Below are 21777 nucleotides of genomic sequence, written 5' to 3'. Positions count from 1 at the left end.
CTGACAGGAAGCGGTTTTCTGAATTGTAAACCATGTAAACACAAGGTACACAGGTGTGCATCAGGTAAATAAACAACCACGGTTTCATGGAATGGCATACCTAGCTGGAAACACTCGAATGAGTCGAGGGGTGACAAACATGGACATTTCAAGTGGCCCAGGGTACGCTAACACGAGCATTCTGCAACAGAACAACACATCGACCTCTCAGTCTAACGACCCCCCGTACGCTCTGCCCCACCAGTACCACAATGGGGTGTCCCTGGAGAAGTTCCACAATGCAGGTGTGTCCAGTCGCCTGACCGTGCGTGAGGCGGACTCCCATAGCCGCCATCACCGAGGAAAGAGCCACTTTGACAACATTCGTTCGGAGTGGCTGCGGCGCGGGCGTTTGTACGAGGACCCCGAGTTCCTGGCCCACGAGAGTTCTGTCTACTACAGCCGCAGTCCCTCCTTCCGCATAGAGTGGAAGAGACCCACGGTGAGACAGTCGTCATCTTAATTATCTCGAGTATGCACAAAGGGACGGAAGGGGGGGGGGGATTAATTAAGGGAGGGGAGCAGCATACTGGGTGGGGCTATAGTTTATTGAGTTCATTCATAGGCCTAGCTTTAAAGAGATTTGTAGTTCAATGGAATTGAAAGAAAATTGGTATTTGTATTGTGTGATAATCTAAAAAAAAAAAAGTAATAATAGAGTACACCATGCATGTACTAGATATGAGTCACATAAAGCAATTTAAATTCTGTAAAGTTTGAATGAAAACATCTTTAATTTGTTGTGTGTAAATAACATAATAAGTCTACATCTGCTGAAAGTTATCAAATTAATGGTGTTATATTAAGATTTGGTATATTTGGGTATATTGTGATAGATATGTTTCCAAACTAGTGTTTTGTCCACCGTTCAGGTATAAAAATGTATCAACTGAAGCGTGGCCAGATTTTTCTGATCAGATTAAAGAGACCAGCAGTCTTTACATAATCACTCAAAGAAGATCTGTCACTGAACAAAAGACCGACCCAGGAATGCAGGGCTTCTGTCAATGAGCTTAGGGAACCCTTGCATTCCTGTGAGTTTCGATTACAACCATATATTGTAGTATTCCAACTCTGAACATAGTGCACACATGCTAGTGGAATATAAAAAAAATGTACATACTTCTTAAAAAGTTGGAATCTAAAATTATCCAATATAATCTATACCCAGGTAAAACGGGTTTTAACCATAGTTTATGTAATCTGTTAAAATAACTCAGACATTAGTGAGTGGTCAAAGAGCAATAGATTTCAGGCTTTGCTTATTTAAATATCATGCATACATCATTGAATCTTTAACTCATATCAATTATTCTAAGGGAAAAAAGGTGTGAGTTTTTTTTCTGTAAATATGCTTTATGATTGAAAGACTGCATAATAAGTAATTGCATGGAGGTGCATGGAGGTGCCCAATAGCTCTGCTTCTCATAAGATCACACAAACATGTGACAGTACTTAGTGCAAAGCTACTATTCAGTGTACATGTACTTATATTTTCAAGCAGGAAAATTCAGTACATGGATGAAGTCATGGCAATGCAAATGAAAGTCTTTTTTTGTAGAGGTACATCAAAATGTAAGATGATCTAATCTGATATCACCTGTGTTTTGTACCAACCACCTACCTGTGTATTACCTGTATATTGTACCTGTTGTTGTGTAGGTATTTTCTCAGGCCATTCTACCTGTCAGCACTGATTGTAATCAGGTTTGTAGCTGTACACCTGTCCTCACCTGTATACCTGAGTCTTTGACAGTGAATGGACAGTATACATAAACCATATGGGGCAACTCTAACACCTTTTACAAGAAGGTTTAGAAAAGGGGAGTGGACCAAGAAAGCTTGAAATTCTCAATATTTAAATAATTTAACAGATCGAATCATTGTATGTTTTCCAGCACTTTGATGGGTTACATAATGGAATGGCATCCTTCTCTCCATTGACCAATATGTCCATACGCCTGTTAGCATTTTCGAGTTTAAATCATTTTGTGCAAAATCAGCAAACGTTGTGGGATATGATGTAATTTGACAGAAATAGCAATGCACCAACCCTCACAGTTAACAGTATTTATCTGTCATTTATTTAAGAGAAACCAAAATGTGTGATGATTGTAGTATTGGGATATCAAGAGATAGAAAGGATGGGAAAATATTATTCTATTAACATATGAATCATTTGATAAACACAATATTTTTTTCTTTTTCCATCAAACCTACATATATAAACACTTGCATTTCTTTGTTTTCATCAATCTGTTGTGTTTTCCAGGAGATTGCTGCTCAACATCGACTGAAGCCTGCATTCTTTCTAGACAATGCCACCAAGTTTGATGTTATTCAGGGAGATCTAGGTAGGTTTTTATCGATAAATACTTGTTTTAACCTTGTCTTAAGCAAAAAAGTGTGATTTTTGTGTATGAGTGGTATGTGATACTTAACCACTGAATCACATGACTTTTCTGTAAATCATCAGGTGACTGCTGGGTAGTATCGGCCATTGCCTGTTTGACGAGTCCTGATCACCGCGAACTCTTTCGCCGCGTGGTTCCCGCAGACCAAGGGTTTCAGGATGGCTGGTATGCCGGGATCTTTCGATTTAATTTCTGGCATTTTGGCAGGTGGGTGGAGGTTGTTGTGGATGACCAGCTGCCAACTTACCGTGGACAGCTAATGTTCGTTCACTCATGGCATAAAAACGAGTTCTGGGCAGCTCTGATGGAGAAGGCATACGCCAAGTGAGTTCTGTATATTACAGTCTTAAAAGCCACACGTTTGATTGTAAACTGTAAATTAGCTCATCAGTGATTAAGAAATATAGCAAAATAATTAGGTGGCTTTAAGCCATCAGAATTTTTTTATTAACAAAATATAGATTAGTAACTCTGTGCCAAACTGTCTAAATAAATAAAGCAGTAATTTAATTTAATTTGAAAGAGTAATTTTGATCTTTAATAAATCCTTACATGTTATGAAAATGGTATCAGCCATTAGAAGATAAAATCTTTTAGTGCTGATTTTAAGAATTTTCACCTTTGTAGACTGTATGGTTCGTATGAGGCCTTGAAGGGAGGGAATGTAGCCGACGCCTTGACAGACTTTACCGGTGGAATCTGTGAGGGGTACACACTCAGGGGGGTCAACGCCAACGTCCCAAGAAATATCGTCAACATCCTGTTCAAGGCCTTAGATAGACAATCTCTGATTGGTTGTGGTATCAATGTAAGTTTAGATAGATTATCTCTGATTGGTTGTGGTATCAATGTAAGTTTAGATAAATTATCTCTGATTGGCTGTGGTATTAATGTAAGTTTAAATAGAATACCTCTGCTGACATAATGGGAGTCAAGTAAAGTTGTACCCAAACTGACTCATACCCAAACTGACTCATAATCCATTGGCCCATTGGTAAACATTGATACTTGGATTGTAAATATCAAGATGAGCTGTAAAGTTAGGTTTTGATATTACAGATAATTAAGAAATTATGAGATACATGTAACTGAATGTAGAATTTTTGATAATTTAATGTCATCTCCTATTAGTTTGCCAAAGAGGTCCCTATATCAACATTTGATAGGAAATTTTGTTTACATGCAATCTTATATCTTAAAACGCAATTAATTATATTGACAAATTTATAAATTCTTCTCACTCTTTGAAGGCAGGCATAATATTATAAAAGAATTCATTTTTTACTTGGACTATTTGATTACAAGTCTGTTTAGGTATGAGTCAGTTTGGTTACGAGTTGACTGTAATTCAACATAATGTAAGTCAAGTGTGAATTTCATTTAACAGTGTCAATGAGTACTAGACTGCAGTGTTGAAAGACTGCAATTTACTTTCAATGTACAGTAAAAAAATTTCAAGTGTACCGAGATGAAGCATTTATATACATGTATTAGCCATTGATTTGTGATAATCAGTTTGAAGATTAGAAATTGTTTTTTGATTATTTCCAGCCGGTGAAGGGTAACCAAGGAGAGCAGAAATTACCCAGTGGTCTGGTGGCAGGACATGCTTACAGTGTCACAGATCTCAGGGAGGTAAGAGATTGAGCAAGCTTATAGTGTCACAGATCTAAGGGAGGTAAGAGATTGAGCATGCTTACAGTGACACAGATCTAAGGGAGGTAAGAGATTGAGCATCCTTATAGTGTCACAGATCTCAGGGAGGTAAGAGATTGAGCAAGCTTATAGTGTCACAGATCTAAGGGAGGTAAGAGATTGAGCATGCTTACAGTGTCACAGATCTAATGGAGGTAAGAGATTGAGCATGCTTACAGTGTCACAGATCTCAGGGAGGTAAGAGATTGAGCATGCTTAAAATGTCACTGATCTTAGGGAGGTAAGAGATTAAGCATGCTTACAGTGTCACAGATCTAAGGGAGGTAAGAGATTGAGCATGCTTATAGTGTCACAGATCTCAGGGAGGTAAGAGATTGAGCATGCTTATAGTGTCACAGATCTAAGGGAGGTAAGAGATTGAGCATGCTTAAAATGTCACAGATCTCAGGGAGGTAAGAGATTGAGCATGCTTACAGTGTCACAGATCTAATGGAGGTAAGAGATTGAGCATGCTTAAAATGTCACTGATCTTAGCGAGGTAAGAGACTGAGCATGCTTTCAGTGTCACAGATCTCAGGGAGGTAAGAGATTGATCCATTGAACACTCCTACGAATCACAGTGTACTTTAAGGAATAGAATATCAGCTTTTTAATATCATAGTTTGCTTCAATATGAGGTGGATATCACCGGGACCCATGTAATAAATTTTTCATAAGACACTGTAATGACATCTAAATGAATATTTAAGGCTTTACTATTGAAACTGTTTGTTTTGTAGATTTTACTGATGTCAGACAATCGTGAGACTCCAATCACCCTGATCCGGGTTCGAAACCCATGGGGCAACAAGGTGGAATGGAAAGGGTCATGGGGAGACAGGTACTGTAGATTCCTAATTAAACGCAAGAAATTAATTTGCATATAAATTGGTGAAAAGAACCTTCGCAGATTTAAAAATCCACTTTTATTATTCAGACAGTATTCAAAAAAAGAAAATTATTTAAAAAAATTTGATGATCGTGATTTTATATTCTCGTGATTTGATACAAAACAGTGGATTAAGTACTTGAGTAAAATAAAGAATTTACAGTAAGTGGGGTGCAGTCTACAGCAGCCATTTGATACATGTCAGAAACTAAGCCACTCAGTGTATTGGACAAAGGACACACAAATATTACATTTAGCTCAGATCATGTAGAGCAATGATTACTAAGATAGTGGAAAATGGATTTTAATACATGCAATAAACACGATATCACATTGAAGTGACAGAATACTAAATAAAAGCAAGTAAAAACTTGTAACAAAGATTTGCAATATGTTCTGATATGGTATAATTTTTCAGATCTCGAGAATGGAACAGCATTCCTGCAGATGACCGAGAAAAAATGGGGCTTATCTTCAGGGATGATGGTGAATTCTGGTAATGATTTCTACATAAAGAGTTCATCATATTACTCAAGGAATTAGATGATTACCATCTGTATCTGTTATCATTCAAAGTGCATAAAGTATTATTTTGGTCAAAATAATTTAAGTCAAATCGAGTACCTATAAGTTAAATTCTCATCCTTAAGGTACCTCACTACATCTACACTTATTCTTTTTAAGAAACTACCTCACAAGCATTTTCGCTAGCCAAGGGTTTTCGGTCCACTTTGCTCCCCAAAAACCTTTGGCGGATTTCATTACGAAAACTCGGTGATGTGGTGGCGCTATCTAGCGAGCAACTTGAGTTGCGTCCCTTGCATATTTACATTTTAATCGAATTAAACAATGGGTTAAGCTATATACACATCATGGCATTAATACAACTTGAAAACATATTGACTACCGAATATTGGAACATAATTAACGATTTTATTAAATACGAATTAAGTTATAATCTAGGGAAAGTACAGGATGTTTTGATCATAGTGTTTTGTAAGGACCTGTACCGGGAGTGAAAAAGTCGCCGATTTATATGAAAGCTTTCATGCCATAAAACCAGGTATCGTTGTCGTGAATATTGCGGACCAAAGAAATTAAATAAAACTCAGCTCATTGAACCCTTAAAAGCAATAACCATAAGCATATACTAACGAGATATGCAACTTTACATTCGCCATGTTTACTTCCCATGCTATCACACGAGCCTTGACAAGTTTGTAGAACTATGTTCAATCCCAGTAAAATATATAGGTTTTTAAAGCGATCTTGTTAGACCATCGTTGGGGAGGCACTGTACTCGAGAACTTGTGTCTCAACTTGTTAAAAGCACCGAATGTTTTACCAAAGATCACAAATGTATTTTCTTTTAAAGTTTATATTTACAAGCACTGCGATTGGATCAGCTACTCGCAGCTGCAGCCAATCATAAAACGGAGCTTGTCACCGAGTTTTCCTAATGAAATCCGCCAAGGGTTTATGGGGAGCAAAGTGGACCGAAAACCCTTGGCTAGCGAAGATGCCTCACAAGATGGTTTAAATGTTTTGTTAAACTGTTTATATCGTTTGATTGGGTTGTATATTGTTGTAGCTCAGTGGTTAAAGTATTGGGCTTCTAATCCGTAGATCATGAGTTCGAATCCACCAGGAGCTTTTGTTAATGTTAAATGAATAACATTTTTGAAAATTCAATTTTTCATCCAAAATTGCACATGTTTTGCCTATTAGACTTAAATACTTCTTATCCATTATAATATCTATCATAATCAAGTAATTTTCTGCTGATTTTGAGAAAATATTTCACGGTGTAGTGAGCCACCTTAAGGATGTAAGAGTAACTTATCCCTTTTGTAAAGTAAATAGAGGATGCATGCTTTTTACAGTACATTGATTAGAAATACATGTATTTTTTTCAGGATGGAGTTTACTGACTTCATGCATCACTTTGATACAGTAGAGATTTGTAACTTGACACCGGATTCTCCTGTTGAAATGCCCAAACAGTGGCACACTTCAGAATATCACGAACGCTGGCTCAGAGGGTTTAATGCAGGGGGTCGACCCAAGTACAGAGGTACACAGCAATAGATAGCATTAGCTGGTTTTCTGGTCTTTAACTTGGCATTTTAAGGTTCTCCGTTCCTCAGCCTCAATTTCCTCAAAGTATTTTTTTTATTGCAAAAATGTTATTTATCATTCAAACTTTTTAAATGAAATAAAATTTGAAGAATTTTTTGATGGTAGCCATGCATTTTACGAAGTTATTGCTATTTGGCCAAGATGGATATAATGAAATAAATGATGTTTACAAGTTGAGATCAAATTAGAAAAAAAGGTTGTACCAGTGCATGGGTGGCTTAAACCCCTTTACTTTTAGGGAGTAGGTCTCCGTGGAGCTACTAAGTCAAGCAGTTTGTTGAAAAGCTGTGTGTAATATTAACATTACAAGACTAATTGAATTGTAAAATGCAGATTTATGGTATGAATAAAATATTCTGGTTAATTCAGAGTTATCGAACATTGCTAAGGATTGGAGATTGATTGTAAGATAAGTTGTACTTGATATAAGGCCATTTCTTTTGCTTGGTAGGGTCTCATTGGACAAACCCTCAGTTCAAGGTGACCTTGTCTGACACAGATGAGGATGCAGATAAGATGTGTAGCTTTATCGTCCAACTGATGCAGAAAGATCGCAGAAAAATCAAGCACAAAGGAGAGAAGCTCATCTACATCGGCTTTCTTGTTTACAGGGTAAAAAAGCACAAAATTTTCCATACAAATCTCTGGGTTTTTCTGGATACCAGCAAGCAAGATGATGAAAAATAGATTTATTTAGGATATGTTTTTAAAATGCAACATTTATTTCAATTTTTATTTCAAAGAGCTTTTTTTCGAAGGGTCTTTTGCACTAACGCTTCTTATAAGTAAAAATTAATAATTAATAAATCCCTGCAGTAATTATTGATAACTTCGGTGTAAATTACTTTATATATTGAGGCTGTTCAATTAAAAGTAATCTCTCTTACTTCCAGTTAATGCAGAGTCTCCCTGTCCCGCTGAAGAAGGACTTCTTTGAGACGAATCAGAGTGTAGAGTCTAGCGGCCACTTCATCAACATGCGTCAACGAATCGCGCGGCTCTCCCTGCCTCCGGGGGAGTATGTGGTGGTTCCCTGTACATGGGACCAGAATGAGGAGGCGGCCTTCTACCTGCGATTCTTCTTTGAGAACAGGAACCGCGTGGAGTAAGTGGAGAGAGATTCATGTTTATATTGTCCTTGTATTCTGATTAGCTCATCAATGGTGGCATATTTTAGAACCATCTTCTGTGTTACATTTAAGAGGATAAATATAGGAGTGTTTACTTATTGTGTATTGTTTCTTTAGGGAAGCAGATGATGCCCCGGTCAGAGAAGAGGTGCCCCTCCCCTCCACCGACAAAGAAAAAGAGGACCACTTCAAGCGCTTCTTTCACTCTGTCTCAGGCGAGGTAATTCATGCTTTGAACTCTGTTTATGACATGAAGTTGCAGCCATTGCTTTGTTCAAAAGTATGTGATTTGTTTTTAAACTCAAGTAAAAAAAATGGCTTTTGAGTTTAAAAAATTGGTAAAATACACCATTATCAACTTGACAAAAGGACCAGAATGTTGCTTTACTTTGATATTACATTTTAATTACAATAAATGTATTATTTCGTTTACTAACTCTCAAGTTTCCGAGTGGCTTACATATAAAGATGAATTTGGTTCTTATTTCTTGGCTTTTCTTTTAAGGATATGGAGGTCAGTCCCTATGAATTACAGACAACCTTGAATGAAGCCTTACAGAAAGGTAAATTATGTTTTTTATTGTATTAACCTGTAGTAATTATGTAGGCTGTTGAACTTTGGTCTCTGAAACATTGCTATATTAAATATTAAGAAATGATTTTTAAGTCAAAAACTGCTGTTTTCCTAATTTGTGTAGTTTAACCTGAATGTTTCAAATGCTCTAATATTTTGATCTTTTTTTTATTGCCTGATGGAGTTAACATTAATGAAGATTTTTTTGGTGATTAATATATGCATCTCTTAAATGATAAGCAGAGTCATGAGCCAAAAGTACCGGTATGTTGTAAACCTTAAGGGGGCTCGGTAGGAGTGTTCTAACATTTCCTTGCATAATTATATGATATTCAGCTCTTTGCACTTGGCTCCTACACTTGATTGATAAGAAATTGAGTTTTGTGAACTTAAATGATGATGTCTTTTTCAGAACCTCTCCACAAGCACCTTGGTATTGATGCATGTAAAACATTTGTATCGCTGCTGGATGTATCCTTTTATCTCAAATAATCAGAATGATATAACCTGTTCAAATAGCCAGGATGATATAGCCTGTTCAAATAGCCAGGATGATATAACCTGTTCAAATAGCCAGGATGATATAAACCTGTTTGAATAGCCAGGATGATATAGACCTGTTCCAATACTCAAGATGATATAAAACTGTTCAAATACATGTAATCGGGATGATATAAAACTGTTCAAATAACCAGGATGATATAAAACTGTTCAAATAATCTGGATGATATAAAACTGCTCAAATGATCAGGATGATATACTGTATACAGGGTTATTTTCACCCCATGGAATTTTCGCCCTTTAACACTTGCAAATAGTTTCGCCCCGTCTTGAATTCAACCAGACACATGTACAGTTGTGTAAAGAAATTTAGTTTGAGATATTGGATTTCGCTCAGTCTTCAATTCACCTACTGACAACGAGGGCAAAAGGGGCGAAAATAAAATCAGGATAATATAATCTGTTCAAACATTTAGGAGGATATACATGTCGACTGTTCAAATTAAATAAGTAAGCAATATAACAATCAAGAAGTTCCACTGCTGATCTTATTACTGGTCATTGGGAATTAGAAGAATTTTAAGTGGATTATGTCGATTTTTTGGTACAAGTATGTGTTGACTGGTTAAGATATGGGAGTTAAAGCTTTAGCGCATATGGGTTCTGATGATTTTATGGCAAGTATTTTAGATTCTATAAGAACTGTGTGCGTCAAGTAAAATCAAATAACTTATCTTTAGATTTTGACATTGTGAAAGGCAATAAAACTATGTTTTACCTTGACAAACTCCAGGTTGATGGTTCAGGTAAACTAGGATTCACAGAATTCTTGTATCTGTGGAAGTTACTTCAGAGCTGGAAGGTAAGCACACACAAAAGTGGACAATTTTTTTTTTTTGAAAGTTGGCAGTTGTGAATTTAACAAATGAGTGACTTAAGCTTTATGAACTGCTCTTGCAGAGACTGTTTTACCAGTATGACGTAGATGGCTCGGGTATGCTCAGCTCGTTTGAACTCAGACGAGTGTTGGGAGCAGCAGGGTTCAAGGTGGACAACTCTACCATGAAATCGTTAGTTTGGCGTTACACAGACGAACAGTTCAATCTCAGTCTAGATAGCTACTTTATTTGTCTTGGAAAACTTATGAAGCTTTTCAGTAAGTTTTGAGCTCTTACTTTTCGTCTGTTTCTTTTGTTTTTTTAAATAAATTTGATAATGCAGGATAAGCAATATGCAAGGATATTTATTTATCATTTCCTAACAATCTACTTTAATGGCAAAATATGTAAGATGACAACATCTTTATAAATAATTGTTATTGCTCATACATGTAAATTAATCATTATGATGAAATTTGAACATTTCAGATGAATTTGACAAGTTAAAGAAAAATGACCTTGTGACATTATCTTTACCAGAGGTAAATCTAACACACATTAATAGAAAGACACCTGTACTACTGGAGTCTCTTGGTTACTGAAGGAAGAGTTTTTAAAGTATATTTCATATGCAACTTGTAAATGTTTAACCTAGCTGTTTTGTGTATTTCAGTGGTTAAAGAAAGGAGTATCCTGATACATGGACTATAATGGATGACTGCGGTAGTCCATGGAGCGATCTCTGGCCGTGGTAGAGTTAGTACTGTGGGACAACACATCTGTGTTCGGGACCCCCTCAAGTACACAGTAGTCTTTTGAACAATTGTTATAGCAACAAGGCATGACAATATGGGAAGTGAACCAAGTTACATGTAAAGCCATATTAAGTTCTGGAACCAGCATGACAACTAAGTGAGCAACATAGTCAACTTAATGACAGTTTAGTTTTGACAATGAAACAACAAGTGGTGAACATTTTGACAACAGGGAAAACAAATAAGATCACGATATTACCGGTAGTTGCCAAATGATGGTGTCATAAGCCATGTGACAACATGATAAGCCACCTTACCTGAAGCCAGTTTGATCTTTGTTTGTGATATCGTGTTCTGTATCAAACAATTTTTTGGATTACACAGGGTTATAAGCTATATCTGCATCTGCTCAATTACCTCAGGAATTTCACCCACCCTCTGGCTCCCAGCAAAGTCCCGGGGTGGTTATATTGGAATCTACTCATCTGTATATTCTTTGGTTAAGATTGTACATTATGACTGATCTGAGTATCTTCTATTATCATTTTATTACCTTTTCTTAACCAGATTTCTTGTATGTAAAGTAATTATGTTTTTGACAGTTATACATACAGGGAAAGATGTGGTTTGTCTAATGACCGCTAATTTTAAATGTATTTTTTTTTTTTATCTTAATATACAAGCCTTTCTAGAGGAGTGTCCTGTTATTTTATATTTGTACAAAATGTTTTTTTTTTTTAAATTGATTTTATTTGTATTTAATTGATTATTTATTAACTGGTTGTGATTGAATATATATGTGTAATTACGATATAAATAGAGGTTATTAATATATTTTTTTTTATTTATCAGGTGTGGTTCACTAAGATCATTCCAAACCTTTTCCATGATTGAAATGATTTAGAAACAGGCAGCTATTTGTTTGCATTAAACAAACTAATTCCATTGTGAAATAGAAAACACATTCCATTCTTTCAAGAACTTGAATTATGACATAAGCCAGTTGTTCTCTTCATATCTACAATCACAGATTGGTTGTAACAAGTTTAGGTCTTACATGTAACAATCTGCCATTGATCTGATATTTGTTTACTGTGATTACACTATATGTAGGTAAATTATTGTAGATTTACCGAACAAAGATCTGATATTCACTGCACTGTGGCATCATGTAGGTAAAATTATGTGTACGTGTATGCTTACAATAAATAATCTGATAGATGTATTCTGTGCATAGTAACTCAACGTAGCTATAAGTGCACATGTACCAATAAGTGATCTGATATTTGTGTACTGAGGTAACACAATTATAAACATGTAGATTTAAGTGTTAGTGTACTAATATTAATTGTGCATATTGCTGCAGCACCAGTATTAACACTGCATCAAATGCCATACTGTTGTCTTAACTGGTAGGCATTGTTCATTTTTATACGAAGTCAGATTATTTTAGTTGACTCAATTTTTATTTTAATTAGAGTTTTTTTTGTGTGTGTTTCAATAACTTTTATTCGATTTCTAATTCTTTTGAATTTAGTTTTGGAGGTGCATTTTAAAAGAACTTTTAGAATAGTTACATGATATTGTTGAAACAGATCTTGATTGATCGTTCTGTACTTTTGATGATAATTGATCTAATTGTTATGATAATTTATTTGTTGCTATGTATATGAACCTACGTACCATATATGGTAGGAAATGATCAATAACTGATTATATTTATTTTTGTTTTAAAATTCTATAGTGTATCTGTGCATTATGACAGTGTTTGGGAACATAATTACCTACTGACAAATTGTTTAAAAAATTAAAAATTAAAATAATTTTTCCAACATTATCTTTTTCGTTTCAGTTTTTTGTGTTGTCCATAATCTATTTTGAACAAGGAAATATTTTCTTATAAGATATCGTTTCGTTTTGAGCTAGCACACTATTCAAATTTGGTGGAAATAACAAAGGGATTTAATTCCGGATAACTATACCGCTACCGCTTTGAATTTCATTTGTAAGCGCCATGCTGAATAAGATCGACATTGATCTTGTTGACAACTGGCCTGGTAACACGACGCTAACTATCCTCCAAAATGACGGCCCTCAGCATGGGCGCTTTTGGCGCTTACAAACACGCTTACAGTAAGTACCTCCAGGAAAGAGAGGCAGCGAACGCGAGGAACCAGCCCACCGAGACTGTGTGGGTTACTAAGCGCTACGTCCCCACAGACCTTAGGTCCACGGCCCCCGTCCCTCGCCACAAGCTCCTGGCGCCAAAAGAACTGCCCTATGCTGAACAGCATTGGATGCCCGTCACAGACCCACCATTGAGAACATTTGATCGGGGCCCTGGACACAATGTATTCAAGTCTCATCCTAGCACGCGGTGTGAGGAGTATTCCACGCTCAGGCAAATGCTGCCATCCAGAGGATATTTAGTCCGCTTCCAGCCTCAGAACTGGGGCACTGGTAGTGAGTTGCCAGTTGCGTATGCTGACACCACCCCTAAAAGATTTCCTATCATTAACAGCCCCATGGGAAGGTAAATCTATGAATCATAATAACGTACACTGTATTTCAAATTCCATTGTCAGAAGAACATTATAATATATACACCTCAGGGATTAAATGGTTTGTCAGTTATCGTGCTCCATTTCGGAACATTAAAGTAAATCCTCCTTACAAATCCCTCTTTGACACTAGCCATATTACGATCTCTTACAACAATGAAATTGTTCATTTAAATGTCTAAAGAAACAATGAATTATTGATGCATTCAGATCAGAGAGATCTCGACAAGTAAACTCTGTAGATGAACTGTACACGTGATGACACAGTACGATTGTTGTCGTCAAAACCATGATGCGCCACATCGATGACGACCAGAACTGACGATGATTAATGATACGCTCGCGACTGTGCGGATTTGTGTTTTTGTTTTTGTTTCGGTGATAACTCTATCTTACTATTCATGTAACGATCTGCGGGTATATACTGTTTTTGGCCTGTCCGTCAGTCGAGGACAAAAATCCATTATTTTTCTTAGTTTTAAATTGAGAGACCTAAAATAAAACCCCGTACAAAATTGATTATAAGAGTTGTATTTAATAAGGTGTGTGTGGGCACATTTACAGGGAATTCCGATTCCCGGGAATTAGGGATTTGCAATTACGTATTGAATTCACTACTGAAACAGTTTTCAGCGCAACTCCTCTTTATTAAATTGCTGGACAATTTTTTCAATACTTTGTTGTTTTTCAAGTAAAAATATGATGTATAAAAGGTTTAGATTTGACCATTGTTTAGAAGTTATGCCCGTTTCATTTTATTATTTGTTGTATATAACACACACCATTCATTATGTGCTAGCATCAACAAGTAATGTGAGAGCATTAGGTTTATGAACTTGCTTACCTTTTCCTTTTTTGGGCAAGTCCTAAACCAAAGTCTCGTATTATATAGATAAAAATTAAGCCAATGATCAACTTTGAGGGAGAAAAAGGATCAAATGAACTACATGTCATTTTGTTAGATCAATTGGCCATTATAATTTTTTGTGATTATACATGTATTCACCTTTTTTAATATTTCTAAATCATATCTTTTAGGTATGCTGACGATATGCACACGACAAACAAGCTCTTCAAATTACACTGAGTTACAGTAAAGTTACAGATACGTAACGCGTTACAGGAGTGTGTCATAAGATTTACCGTTGTCCATTGGTCAATATTTTCCCCGCCGATTTCAGACCATCCCAGTATTATATCAGAACGTCCTTATTATTATTATTTTAAATTTATTTTTTTTGATTTGTATTTAGAGATGTGTGTTAGTTCATCCTGCATAATATGTGATGATGACATTACTTTTAATTTTAATATGAGTGTGAGGGAAAATTTAATCAGTATTATGTTGATTTTTGTAATTATTTTTATCAGTTTTTCTAGATTTTTGGAGCACATTCATTTAGTGCACATAGTAGTCTCGTGGTGCTTTATGTCCCCATTTTTATTGTTGATTTCATATTTTTACGTACTTTTATACATATCTTTGTATTTTTCTACATTTGTTATTTGCTCAAGTTATGCTGTGAGTTGTGCCGTATATAAAGAAAAATTAATACGTTCTTTAGAAGAAGGTGAATTACAACGAGTTGATAAAATCAACAAAAATGAATTGTTTTTGATATTCTAATGATGTAAGGTTATATATAAAATTATTTGTTATTTTATGATATAGAAATGCCGAGTATTTTGTCATGAGGATTACCTACCAGATAACTTATATATGTTGATTTCTCCAATTAAATATCCAATCACAATTGCCTTGTCGTTATACTAGTGTTCGATGAAACCAACATATTTTGATGTGACATATTGGCGAACATCTTGTCTATTTTAGTCCAAATTCTTAATCCATCAAAAAATTATGAAAACATTAAAGTCGCCCAAAGCGCATAATCATTGATTGCATACGATCAATAAACCTGTCCTAATATTAATCAATCCTGAACCAAAATTAAGATTAAAACACAAATGACTGTTCTGACGATAAATTTTATGTTTGTTTATTTATAAATATTTGGTCGTTACTGTAGTAAGTATGTTTGAAAACGATTTAGATTGAATCTTTATCTGATATTAACTACCAAACCTAAGGTCCTTTCTGGCCGTGACATGTATATAAAAACCTATGATAAAGCCAGAATCATTTATTTAAACACACTGCATGTAATGAATATATCTAATGTTTCATGAATATATCTAATGTTTCCAATAAGTACTCTGCGAGTTAGAAAAATTTAAGGACAAAGTCACGTGATTAAGCGTCTTGTTTTGTTGGCACTCTTTCCGTAAAAAATGTCTTAAGTAGAAAAACTTGGCCAGCTCCCGCCAATAAGATGACGATCGTCTGTCCCACAGACCACCACGTCACCCCCTTGTTCATATTATCCGCTAGATGTCGGCCCATGGATTCCTTTATGCGATAATCTCTTTGATGGGTAACAACAGACGACATTTGCTCGTGAATGACGTCACAGGAAGCCTCGGCTGAGGTTTTGACGGTGGGTACTACGTCACCGGCCTCTACAGCGAGATTAGAAACCTCTTGGTTCTGTAGCTCAAAGTACACGATTTTGTGCGTAAAGGTGGAAAACTCATTTCCAAAACAAAATCTGAATTCACCTCTAGACGAATCAAACACGAATGCTCCATCGTGTTTCTTCAGTTCCTTGAAAAGAACTAATCCATTAGGAGAGACAACTTTGGCGTCGACGTCGTTATTGCCTCCTCGTATCACTTTATACTGAAATCTAAATCGCTTCCCCACAGAAATTCCACTGAACTCTTCCGAGAAACAATAATTCTCCTTGTCAGGTAATTCGAATATGAGCGATGTTCCGCTCGCACTCGCACCAGCAATTGTTTTACAGGTTATGAACAAGAAAATAAGCCAAACACTCCTTAGGCTAACCGAGTGTCGTGTGAGGGACGCCATGATGTATCGTAGGATTCTTGATCATCTCTGATGTTTCATTGAGTATTGTACTCGTGGACAAGGCCGGTAGATGGAGACTGCCACGTGACACTGAGCCTATTGACAGGACACGGCAACAGATGGAGGGACTTGGGACAACAGAGAACGTCTTGCCTCCTCTAACAGTGTAATATCCTCATGTTCATTCATCCAACACGATACCATCAAACGTCTTATATGTGATGTGTATAGACGCGACACATGTTCAGATTCCATGAGATTGTTTCTTTTGTGTGTATGACATGTCACATCAAGACGTGCACTATGAACATCGATAATCGATTAATTGATTAAAAAATAACTTGACAAGTTTTTTAATTGAAAAAAAACCCAGAACAAAACAAATCAACAACTAAACCAAAAACAAATATACCTCATAATGAATATAGCCCCGACCCCCAAAAGGAAAATTAGTTATAATTCGGCTTTATAATGAAGGAAACAAGGTGCTAGTGTACGAATTTCAACATATACAAGTTATCAAGTAATGAAGGCCATTTTCTGAAATCTAGTTTCTTTTCATAGAATAGAGGTAAATGTTCTCATGTTTGACGAAATAAATAATGCCAATAAAATACAATAAAAAGAGCATGTACATAACGGTAGCACTGATCAGCGGTAGTCCGGACCTCCGATACAATGGTTAATTTCTCGGTTACATTCTATCGTAATATGGAAACACCTTGATTCAATCCTGATTATGATACAGGAATACATTTCCTGGAAAGGCCACTGATAAAAAAAAAATGAAACCAACAGAAGATTTAGAATACCTGTCAATGTGTGAAATACAAAAACCACGTGCTGATACACCCACATGAGTTCTTTTATGATACACGAGTCTCAGTTTATCCAATAACGCCCCTGCGAATGTGTTCAGAATGTTTTTTTATCGTTGCTAAGTATGTAATAAATCCAGAGGTGCTCGAATGAAAGTTAACGAGACTTCAATGAGATTTGTTCAGTTCCTGTGAAATTTCGAGCGGAAGTATACTAGTAATTGTTCGGATAATATTCTCAAAATACGTAAGTACTGGTCGTTTTTCATATCATACCCTTTTTTGATTTATGTTAAAACATGAACATCTTTTAAGATGTATGTCTTATTTCACCGTCTAGAGGTTATTTATATTTAACGATAATATTAAGAACAAAGTTATCGGTCGTGTTCAACCACGTGTAGAGTGGTTAAAATATAAACATTGGGTTGCTTAATAAAATCATAGCCATGTTTAATGCTTGTGGTGTGCAATACATTGTTTTTAGAAAAATAATGGGTGTCTGTTTTGCATAAAAACCTAGTATATCTAGCCATTTTCAAGGAACATTCTGCATAAAATAGTATAGTCTGTTTCACTATTGATGCTATTACTAGGTCAGGCGCGGATCGAAAATTAATCCTATGGGGGATCTCTACTAAAGCAGGTTAATTGTTGCAACAGCAGACAAAAACTATTTTTTTTGTATTGTCACATTTATTTCTATCTAGCCACCAATTAATGAAGATAAAGTTTAAAATCAATAAACCTCTAGATTTTATATTTGATTACAAATACCTAGATTCTATGAAATAGACTATAAACACGAGGCATGATTTTTACTGCGAAACTTAAAGGGTCAAATAAAACCACGTGGTCTAAAATTCAAATGACAATAACATTCGCAGGGGTGAATAAGTTTGTACATGTACTCTCATAATTCACCCATATGACATCTTTGAATTTTTTTTAACCGATGCTTACGAAATCAGAAGTAATGCCACGTACGGTAAGGACGTCTGCTGGAGAAACCGACAGGATACTTTATCGCCGTTTGCTGACGAAACGGACAGGATACATATCGCGGATAAAGTGTTCGATGACGGTTTCTCCAGCATCAATAAAGGGTTCTTTGAGTTTCTCCAGCAGACGCCAATAAAGAGTTCTTTCTCCGGCAGACATCGATAAAGAGTTCTTTCAGTTTCAGCAGACGGCGAAAAAGTGTTTTATTACATTTTTATGTTAAATACTGAAATGTGATTGGTTTAGACGCAGTTTATAATCCGTTCTATTACCCCAAGCGTTAGCAACACACTTGGAAACTAGTAATACAACAAATTGTTACATGCGCGTAAATTATGCGCGTATGGTTCGCCGTAGAATTCACTTTATTGTTTACAAAATATTAAGTTTTCTTTAAAATGAAGACATTCAATATCATAAAATAAATAGTGCCTGTTTAAGAGGTTAAGGGGATGTACGACCATCTTGGACATTTGAGTTTAAAAATGTAAACATTTCTTGACCTAGTTTGTTTCTGCACAAAACTGGACAAAACTGTTGTCTAAAGATGACAAAACAATTAATATGAGGTTCTGCATGTTGTTTTGTATGCAATTTATGCATACAAGATAAGAACAATGCTTTTTAAATAACTAAGAACAGCTGTAGAACTGCGCAGCTGCAGACTTATTTAAAGATTTAAAAATATGAAAAAGTAACAGGGGTTAATTGGTGTTCTCTCTACTACCATTTGTTGAGAAAAAAAGTTGAATTTTGGAAGTTAATGTAGAATTTTGCCTCAAAATAGGGTACCCTATTTCTATCTGTCAGCATGGAATCTATTTTTAGAACAAGAAAATTTCAGACTATACTTAGAACTCTCGTGTCTATGGAGGCACATAATAAATGAAGGCAAAAAATAAATGTCAATTCAAAACAATCTTGGCTGAATGTGACAGATATCTCTATACCAGTTCAAATTGTTTTGTTTTAGTTCTTCCAGAATAAATCAAATTAAATTCTTTTAAGAAGTAGGATAGGGGTAAAAAAAAATTAATTGCCTTAAATGAAAATTATACATATATTTTTCATTGAAAATAGAACTTTAATGTACCTCCATAGACACAGACAAAAATATCTCGTGCCAATTGATGGTTTTTGAGACTCATTTTAAGTTTAGCTAGGGTACCCTCTTTAGAGACAAAGTTACAACTTAAATAAGCAAACTTTGACCTTTTCACAACAAATTGTTGTAGAATGGACACTTATGACCTTCTTTCATATTTTTCAGATTTTTTAATCTTAAATTCAAGTCTGTAGCTGCGCAGTTCTAAGTGATTAAAATTGCATTGTTCTGCCCTTGTATGTGTAATTTGCATACAAAACAACATGTTATAGGCCATTTTTATTGCTTTTGTATCTTTTGACAACAGTTTTAGTAACTTTTGGACAGAAACAAGTCAGTTCAAGAAATGTTTACATTTTTCTTCTCAAATGTAAAAGATGGCCGCACATTCCCCTTTACAGTTGAAATTTACACCCCTCAAAAACTATTGTCAACCTCCGCATCGCGTCGGTTGACATTTGGTTTTCTCGGGGATGTCAATTTCAATTATTATACTTTCATGTTAAATTCTGAAATCTGATTGGTTTAGACGCAGTTGGTAATCCGTTCTATTACCCTCTGCGTTAGCAACACACTTGGCAACGGGTAACACAACGAATTGTTACATGTGCGTAAATTATGCGCGTACGGTTCGCCGTAGAATTCACTTTTTTCTATAAAAAAGCAGTAAAATTTTCTTTTAAAATAAGACATTCATATTAATAAAATAAATAGTGCCTGTTAGGGAGGGTAACTGTTGAAATTGACACCCCTCGAAAACCATTGCCAACCTCCGATTCGCGTCGGTTGACAATGGTTTTCTCGGGGTGCCAATTTCAACAGTTACCCTCCCAAACAGGCACTATTTATATACTGTTACCTTCGATCCTAACAGACACTATTCATATACTGTCGATTTCTCCAGCAAATGGCGCTAATGCATCTAGCAACACAGGACAAGTTCTGAGGAATATAGAGCGATCTGTCTTATAACATAGGACAAGTTCTGAGGCATAGAGCGATCTACGTCTTACAACATAGGACACGTTCGTAGGAATATAAAGCGATCTGTCTTAGTGATCTAGGTCGTACATAACAGGACTAGTTATAAATCATAGAGCGATCTACGTCTTACATCATAGGACAAGTTCTGAGGCATAAAGCGATATGGGTCTTACAACATAGAACAATATCTTGGACATAGAACGATCTGGGTCTTGCAACATAGGACGAGTTCCTAGAGCAATCTGTTTTACAACATAGGACAAGGTCTGAGGCATACAGCGATCTATGCCGTGATTCCATATTGCCGGAGTCTGGAACTTTAAACACCGTGTAAAACTCGTTCATTCATATGAATTATGCCACCACTCTAGTCTGACAGAGTCATCCGCTGTCTATCATTATTTCGTCTTCTTTGTAATAACAAAATACCGTTTATCTACCAGCGTTTTGCCACACACTGATTGGAATAATCAACAAAGTGAACCTAATTGATCTTTTCCCGAACTTTCAGATCAACCAGCCCAGCTGTGGTATAGAACAAGATTGATACTCGGTCGATCTGTATAATTAGCCTCGGTGAGATCTCGTTCAGTGTAATGATTGATCAAAGGGACTAGCATAAACGATTCGTACAATATAGAAGCTTGGGGTATCTTATTCCACATGGTTTGAAAAAGTTCTAATAATTTTTTCATGTTAGGATCTAGAGTGATAACTTAGTGATTTGGTGAGGAAGGTAGAAAGGTTAATATCTATCTGTACATCCTTGTAAAATGAAGGGGCATATTAAATTGTATATAGAAAAACAGGCCAGTTACTCGGCTAATGGTAATTCATAAAAAAGCTTTATCGTTTAAAAAGAACTAAGAGCTAGCACAGGTTTTTTATAATGAAATAAACATGTAAAAGAAAGGCGGATTTAGAATTTCCAGGATTCATTTTATCAGTTTTTTGACTGCTGTATGATTTATTTATATCTAACATCTTTACCTTATATCATTATCGAGGATTTTATGACATGTAAATGGTAAACTTGCCCAAACAGTTTATTGCTTTGAGCAACTGAAGAGAAGTTAAAATATATTGAACAAGTTTTATCTGAATTGTCAGGGTTTCCAAAATCTGAAAATTATTAAATCATTTGAATTCTCTTTATGCCACAAAAAACAAATTTTACTACATAAGATTCGAGTTTATGAAAGAAAAGAGAGACAATAAAACAAATCCAAACAGTCCCGACGTTAATATAGCTTTCGACAAGTCGAATATTATTAGAAAAATATACAGAATACGTCGAATTCTAATGATTTTCCAGAATATGAAGATATATATATCCCCCCCCCCCCAAAAAAAAAACCCCG

General features: G+C 35.6%; 3 protein-coding genes across 3 annotated transcripts; 2 read left to right on the top strand and 1 right to left on the bottom strand.

Moving 5' to 3' along the window:
* Nucleotides 1-12849, top strand: LOC128176310 (calpain-9-like). Its single transcript, XM_052842563.1, has 17 exons — nt 1-481; nt 2312-2393; nt 2516-2777; nt 3081-3261; nt 4005-4088; nt 4889-4989; nt 5456-5533; nt 6954-7111; nt 7628-7788; nt 8070-8281; nt 8424-8526; nt 8812-8869; nt 9293-9351; nt 10175-10243; nt 10342-10537; nt 10749-10801; nt 10933-12849. Exons 1-17 carry the CDS (start codon nt 92-94, stop codon nt 10954-10956), a joined length of 2271 nt encoding a protein of 756 aa, XP_052698523.1. The 5' UTR covers nt 1-91; the 3' UTR covers nt 10957-12849.
* A 192-nt stretch (nt 12850-13041) lies between these two features.
* LOC128176312 (uncharacterized) lies at nt 13042-15329 on the top strand. The gene is made up of 2 exons (XM_052842566.1): nt 13042-13547; nt 14614-15329. The coding sequence occupies exons 1-2, from the start codon at nt 13099-13101 to the stop codon at nt 14660-14662; spliced, it is 498 nt and encodes a 165-aa protein (XP_052698526.1). The 5' UTR covers nt 13042-13098; the 3' UTR covers nt 14663-15329.
* Nucleotides 15064-17008, bottom strand: LOC128176311 (transmembrane emp24 domain-containing protein 7-like). The gene has a single exon (XM_052842564.1). The coding sequence runs from the start codon at nt 16505-16507 to the stop codon at nt 15830-15832; it is 678 nt and encodes a 225-aa protein (XP_052698524.1). The 5' UTR covers nt 16508-17008; the 3' UTR covers nt 15064-15829.
* Nucleotides 17009-21777: the final 4769 nt, after the last annotated feature.

The sequence above is a fragment of the Crassostrea angulata genome, chromosome 3 (genome assembly GCF_025612915.1).
Source record: "Crassostrea angulata isolate pt1a10 chromosome 3, ASM2561291v2, whole genome shotgun sequence".
NCBI classification, from domain to species: domain Eukaryota; kingdom Metazoa; phylum Mollusca; class Bivalvia; order Ostreida; family Ostreidae; genus Magallana; species Magallana angulata.
The sequence above is the reverse complement of the archived record's forward strand: the minus strand, read 5'-3'. Positions and strand labels throughout refer to the sequence as shown.

Bases quoted from the DNA above. Each gene is read 5' to 3' on its own strand.
- LOC128176311 (XM_052842564.1), bottom strand. From the start codon at position 16,507: ATGGCGTCCCTCACACGACACTCGGTTAGCCTAAGGAGTGTTTGGCTT.
- LOC128176312 (XM_052842566.1), top strand. From the start codon at position 13,099: ATGACGGCCCTCAGCATGGGCGCTTTTGGCGCTTACAAACACGCTTAC. The intron at 13,548-14,613 runs GTAAATCTATGA...CATATCTTTTAG, and splicing joins ATTAACAGCCCCATGGGAAG to GTATGCTGACGATATGCACA.
- LOC128176310 (XM_052842563.1), top strand. From the start codon at position 92: ATGGCATACCTAGCTGGAAACACTCGAATGAGTCGAGGGGTGACAAAC. The intron at 482-2,311 runs GTGAGACAGTCG...TGTGTTTTCCAG, and splicing joins TAGAGTGGAAGAGACCCACG to GAGATTGCTGCTCAACATCG. The intron at 8,527-8,811 runs GTAATTCATGCT...TTTTCTTTTAAG, and splicing joins TTCACTCTGTCTCAGGCGAG to GATATGGAGGTCAGTCCCTA.